The sequence below is a fragment of the Vombatus ursinus genome, unplaced genomic scaffold, assembly GCF_900497805.2.
Source record: "Vombatus ursinus unplaced genomic scaffold, bare-nosed wombat genome assembly UNPS02013222.1, whole genome shotgun sequence".
NCBI lineage: Eukaryota > Metazoa > Chordata > Mammalia > Diprotodontia > Vombatidae > Vombatus > Vombatus ursinus.
In genome coordinates this window covers 25,898-32,113 of record NW_020953000.1, presented here as the reverse complement: position 1 = coordinate 32,113, position 6,216 = coordinate 25,898, and the positions used below count along the sequence as shown (strand labels likewise).

The 6,216-nt window shown below is 55.2% G+C and overlaps 1 protein-coding gene across 3 annotated transcripts; it reads left to right on the top strand.

Annotated features, from left to right (window-relative positions):
• Nucleotides 1-734: 734 nt before the first annotated feature.
• LOC114040476 (cornifelin) lies at nucleotides 735-3,478 on the top strand. 3 transcript variants are annotated; one of them, XM_027858592.1, is made up of 5 exons: nucleotides 739-842; nucleotides 1,786-1,892; nucleotides 2,511-2,621; nucleotides 3,031-3,167; nucleotides 3,304-3,478. In XM_027858592.1, the coding sequence occupies exons 2-5, from the start codon at nucleotides 1,856-1,858 to the stop codon at nucleotides 3,391-3,393; spliced, it is 375 nt and encodes a 124-aa protein (XP_027714393.1). In that variant the 5' UTR covers nucleotides 739-842; nucleotides 1,786-1,855; the 3' UTR covers nucleotides 3,394-3,478. The 3 variants fall into 3 exon arrangements, with proteins under 3 accessions (XP_027714396.1, XP_027714393.1, XP_027714394.1); XM_027858593.1 differs by having other exon boundaries at nucleotides 744-842; nucleotides 1,732-1,892; XM_027858595.1 differs by lacking the exon at nucleotides 1,786-1,892 and having other exon boundaries at nucleotides 735-842.
• Nucleotides 3,479-6,216: the final 2,738 nt, after the last annotated feature.

Below are 6,216 nucleotides of genomic sequence, written 5' to 3'. Positions count from 1 at the left end.
TCTGCCTCCGTCTGGTCTCTGCACACTTTATTGCCTCTTTCGACCATAAAATATAGCTCTAGAGGGGATCTAGGGGATCACTGTGTTCAACCTTCTCATTTTCATATGGGGAAACTGAGGCCCAAGGAGAGAAAGGGCAGTGCCCTCAATGACACAGTAAATTCCAGGTTCCATTTCCAGCTTGTGCCCTCTCTTTTCTTCTATTTGTCCTTGTTTATCTTTCGAGAGTCGGGGGAGAGTCCTGAGCCTCAGAAGACCAGGGATACAAGTCCCTGGTCAGCAGTTTATGGGCTCTAAAAACCTTTATTTGCCTCATTTGTAAAATGGGGCTAATATATCCGCCATGTACTTTGCAGGGTTGCGGTAGGGGAAGCGTTTTGTACACCTTAAAAAGACTGTAGAATTCAGAAGCCATTGCCTCTGTCTGTGTGTCTCTGATCATCTCTACCTCTGTCTCACCATCTCCTCATTTCTGTCCCTGTGTCCCTCAATCTCCCCATGTTCTCCTTGCATTGGTCTTGGCTTGCCTCCAATGCCAAGTCTTTGCCCCTCATCTCAGTGATCCCCACATCTATCCTGGGGCTCCCCCCAGATAAGCTGGCCAGCAGGGATGCCCTAGAGGGAATGGGGGGAGGGGAATCCCCATCTAAGCCTGGCTCCAAGCGCTTCCTTCCCCTTGTGGCACGGTACTGCCCCGCCCCTGCTACCTGGCTGCCCCATATAAGACCTGCTCGGGATGAGAAGGCACAGCCAGAGAGAGCCAGGCACGGAGTGACGAGGCCAGAGCCAACCCCTGTGCTACTCAGCCCGAGAGCCCCAGCATCCCGCCCAGTGCTCCCCAGGTAGGAAGGAGTCCCATCCAGCCCGGGCAGCCCCCTGCCTCCGGCATCTGCTTCCTGGCCCGAAGCGGCTCCTGGGGCTTCCTCTTGGACTTGGCAGTCCGTTCTTCTGTGTTTCTTTGAACTTTCTCTCAGGGTCTCTCCCTTACCCCTGGCTGTCTCTTGTCATTCTGGGGCTCGGTCCCCAACTGTTCTCTCTCTTCAGCTGTCTCTACACAGATCTCTCAGGCTCCTAGTAGACTTGTCTATCTGTCTCTTTTGCTGGGTCTCCCCTAGCATGTCGCGGTGATCGTCTATCTCATTGACATTCTATCTCTATCCCATAATTCCAGGTGTCTCTATCTCTCCCTTATCTCTGGGTATCTCTGTCTCTCTCTTTTCTCTCTCAGTGAGTGTTTCTGCTACTCTGCCTCGATGTCTCCGTGGAAGCCACGGGGCGCTGGGTGTGTCAGCGTCCTCAGTCTCTGGCTTTATCCAGTCTTCCCCGGAAGATTGGTCTGCGCTTCAGGTATCGGCAGCTTTCTCCATTCTGCAGCTCCGAGCCTCTGAGCATCATTGTCTCTCGGCTAGGCTGTCTTCGCAGATTTCTCAGTCTCTGATTGTATCGGGATTTTTCTCTAACTTCTTATTGTTGGGTGTCTGCGTTTCTCTCTGGCCCTGACCATTCCTGGGTGTCTCTGTCCAACTCAGCTTACACTTCAGTCTCTTCTTATCTGTCTCCCCTCAATGATACCTCAGTCTTGAGGCGTGGGGTTGTGGGATGATGGAGATTCTCAGCACCCTAATGGATGAATCTTGGTACCAAGAGCTTCCCCGGAGGAAGCGGGAAAGGATGAGGGGGGCTCTGACCCGGCCTCTTTCTCCCTCCCCCCGCCCCCTCCGCCTGCCGCAGTCCCTCCCCTTACTCCAGTGCCGTTGCCCCCGCCCCACCCCCCACCCCACCTAGCCTCCAGGTGCCCCCGGAACCTGCTACTCAGCGCCTCCTCTCCGCCTCGGCCCGCACCATCTCATCAAGGATGCAGTTCGAGATGCATGACAACGTGAAGGGCAAAGGTGCGCTCGCCTGAGAGACCCCTCCCCCGCCTGCTCCCCTCCCCTCCCCCTGCCCGGGGTCGCGCGGACACCGCCAAGAAGCCGGCCTGGGCCCCCAGATGTGGAGGAGGACCGCCTGCTCCTTCCCTCCTCCCAGATGTGGCCCTCGGCCCAGACGCGCAAGACGCCCCTTGACCCCAGATCTGCAAGAGGAGGCCCCCATTTCCCAGAGCTCCCATCCCGTCTACTGGGAGGGAGAGTTTCCCTGGAACCGCCTGCAGGGAGTGTCACCAGGCACCCTCCCCCCAGATGTGCAAGAGGCACCGGCTCTCCAGATGTGCAGGAGGACCCACGCTCCCCAGCTGCAGAAAGCCAGAGCCTGGGAGGGGGAGGGAGACCTCAGGCCCCACCCAGATGCGACTCCAAATTCAGATGAGGAACCTCCTCCCAGAAGAGGGCGGTGGCTGCTGTGTGGCTCCTCAGAGCCCTTCGCCTTCTCCAGCTCCCCTCCCCCCTCCAGCTGCTGGAGCTGCCCAGATGTGCCGGGGGGGGGGGGGGGGTGGCATGTTGAGAGGAAGGAAGGAACCCAGACCCTGAAGCACCCTCGTCTAACCTTGTCTCTTCTCTTGCTCTCCCCAGCTATGTCTTACCCTGTGACCAGCCAGCCCCAAAGCCAGAGCACCTGCTACCAGACCCAGCAAAGTGACTGGCACACTGAACTCACGGACTGCTGCAATGATATGCCCGTGTGTGAGTGTGCCCCAGCCTGCCCCAGCATCCCTCCTCTGGCTACAGGCTCCATCACCTAGAACTCAGAGCCAGGAGAGCCCCTACATCAGGGAATGTCAGAGCTGCGAAGGATCTCAGAACAGAGAACGCTGTCAGAACTGAGGACTTCACAGCTTAGAATATCAAAGATGGGAGGCTTCTTCGAGCCTAGACCACAGAATGTCAGAACTAGGAAGGGCCCTAGAACAGACCATCAGAGTTAGAGATCATCCAGTCTAACCCCATGGGGGGCGGGGGGAGGGACAAAAACACAGACACAGAGACAGAGAGAGACAAAGAAAGAGGGAGAGGGGAGGAGAGGAGAACAGAGGAGCGGAGCGGCTTCCTTTGGGCTTGGGGGTCTCTGACCTCTCCCTCTCCTACCCCGCAGGTCTGTGCGGCACCTTCGCCCCTCTGTGCCTGGCCTGCCGCATCGCTGATGATTTCGGGGAGTGCTGTTGTGCGCCCTACCTGCCTGGTGGTCTCCACTCCCTCCGCACTGGCATGAGAGAGCGCTACCGCATTTTGGTGAGGAGGCATGGAGGTTCTGGGGAAGGGGGCTGAGCCTGAGCACCCGGGGTGGGGACCGAGGCCTTGTGACCAGGATAACTGGGGCCCCCAGATCTTCAATGCCTCCCTAACCTCGCTACTTTTCCCCCGACAGGGCTCTGTTGGAAACGACTGGGCAGCGCTCACCTTCTGCCTGCCTTGTGCGCTCTGCCAGATGGCTCGGGAGCTGAAGATCAGACAGTGAGGACCCGCCCCAGCCCCGCCCACTTATTCCTCCTGACCCTTCATTCCCTTCCCCCTCACCCTGCCAATAAAATCAGAAACCCAAAGCTGTGTCCGAGTGGTCTGGGAAATGGGAAGGGGCTAGAAATCGCAAGCGAGGCGATAGGGCTAGGCTAAGCCTGGGAAGGAGCCAGGAGACCACGGTTGAGCCGTGTGACCTGGGGTGAATCTCTGGCCTTCTCTGGGTCTCGGCTTCTCTCTCCATCCGGAGCTCCTGAGAGGCCGCTGGGCTTTGAGAACAAAGCTCAGAACCTGAGAGCTGGGAAAGCCCTCAGGCGCCAGCCAGCCCAGTCCTTTCCCGAATGAGAATTCTCTCTACTCCTTGCCCAGCAGGTGATGTCTGCTTTGGCTTGAAGACCTCTGCAGCGCCTCAGATCTCGAGGCAGCCAGTTCCACTGTGGGACAGCGCTTGTTATTTGCTTTTTCTTCTGCCCTTTGTGACCAGACAACAAACTTGACCCTCTCCTGCATAGCACAGCTCTTCAAATACTTGCAGACTGCTGGCGTGTCCCTCCTGAGCCCTCTCTTCTCCAGTCTAAACATTCCCAGTACCTTCAACCAGTCCTTGTGTAACAGGCACAAAGGCCCTTCTACCATCTTAGTTCCCTTTCATAGGAAGGCAACTTCCTATGAACACTCTCCTGCTAATCAATGTCAGGGAGACCTGAATTCAAGTCCTGACTCTGACACTTACAAGTTAGACTTATGGGTTACCACAACCTCTGTAAGCTGCCATTTTCCCCGGGGTACCCAGCTCACAGAGCTACTGTGATGTTAACTGAGGCCATACTGAATGAATTTAGAAAAGCAGTAAGCGCTTACTATGCGCACAGCACTGTACTAAGCTCTGGGGATCTGATTTGTGTAAGGGAGGTAGTAGGGACATCAGGGGAGCCCTGATCTATTTGACGAGGTTGTATGAAAAATGACCACCTCAATGTACTGGGGGCTTGATCAGAAGAACTTCCGGTTAAGTTGGAATCACCACCTCGGTCAATCTGGATTTACCTGGGGAGGCTCTGAGTTACCAGTGACATTCAATGCCAGCTATCATGGAGAGAGTGTGACCTAGACCCCTAGCCAGGCCGAGCACCTCATCTCATATTCCTGCCCTCACCAATCTTGTCCCGGACTGATCCGCTCCTGCTGGCATTTTCTAACAATCAGAGCAGGCCCAGAGGAGGTTGGCACTTCCGGAAGAGGGGTGGGGAGAGAGAACAAATCAAGCTGCTTGGACCCAGGCAGGACTGCATGTTGAGTGTGGTATGGAGGAGGTTCCTAGGCAGGTGAGATCAGACGAGCTGGTCTCCGAGTTCCCTTCTGGTTCTTTACTTCTGGGAACATTCCTTCAGACGTCGGGGCCCCACCCCTGACATGTGAACCTGAGCACAAAGCAGGCCAGAGTAGAGCTAGAACATTCACACTGAAAGGAGCCGCTGGCAGTGAGGAGTATGGTGGAGGGTGATCAAGCCCTGGAAGTGGAGCTAGGAGACCCAGGTTCAAATCCCAGCACCAACATTGAGGTCGCCGGCTCAGAGATAATAAGCAGCGTTCACCCCTCCGAGCCTTGACTTCCCTAATCTGTAAAGTAGGATGGGAATACCTGCATGCCATAGGGATACGCATTCTACATAGCTGACCCAAGAGCCCAGATGGGACACAACTGGGAGCATTCTTGGAGCAGAAAACATAATGCACTCAGCAGATCAGACAGACAAATAGATAGGGATTTGGATTGAACCCCAACTCTGCTTCTTACTATGTGACCGGGGTGAGTCTCTTTACCTTCACATCAAGGTTTCCTCATTGTTAAAATGAGTGGGTTGAACTCCGATGGTCCCTCAAGCCCTTACAGGTCTCGGACCTATGCTCCTGGAACTCTTTTTTGAGCTCCCAGATGCCATTAGATACACAGACAATACCAGTTAGGTGGCCCAGTGGATAGCGCGCTGGATCTGGAGTCAGGAAGACCTGAGTTCAAATACAGCCTCAGATAGCTGCGTGACCGTAGGCAAGACACTGACCCTCCGCCTGCCTCAGTTTCCTCAACTATAAAATGTAATTCACATTGTGTGGCACGCAGTAGGTGCTTAATAAATGTTTGTTTCCTTATTTCCTTATTCGGTGATGCAAGGAGGCATAGAAGACAGTCACCAAGAGAGACCAGAACAACAGAAAGTCACTTGAGTAACAAGAGGGATGGGCCCTGCCGCACCCCACTTGACAAAAGAAGCCTCATCTGGACACCCAGTCTTAGTCCTAGCGCCAAGGCTCCTCCCTCCTCAATCTGGGTCTCCCCTGGGCCAAGTCCGAAGGTCCCTCAGTTCAGTGTTTAAGGGCCCCTGGGAGGGACAGGCAGGATCTGCACTTTAGTCTCACTGGTTCCTCCACCTTTTCCGTCTGGGCCCAGCCCAGTCTCTAATTTAAGGAACCAAACATATGCCTCATATGCCCTCAAAGGCAGGGAGGTAAATTCTGTATTCCCGATTAGACCAAGGCGGGGACCTCCTAGAATGTGGAACTGAGTCCAACCCCCTTATGTTGCTGTCATCAGTCCTGTTCTCAAAGAGGACTGAGAAGGGGAAGGAAGGCCTTTCTTGGCCCACAAACCCACACACACTTGGCCAAGCTGGCTGATGCGGTAGCCGGCAAAGATCTCATGGCCCTCCCTTGCCTGCACCCCAGCCTGGAGACAGAAAACCACATGCACGAATCCCAAAGTCATCACTGGGCTCTGAGGGACTAGAGGTCACAGGGGCATCACAGGATCCTCGAACGGGAGAAA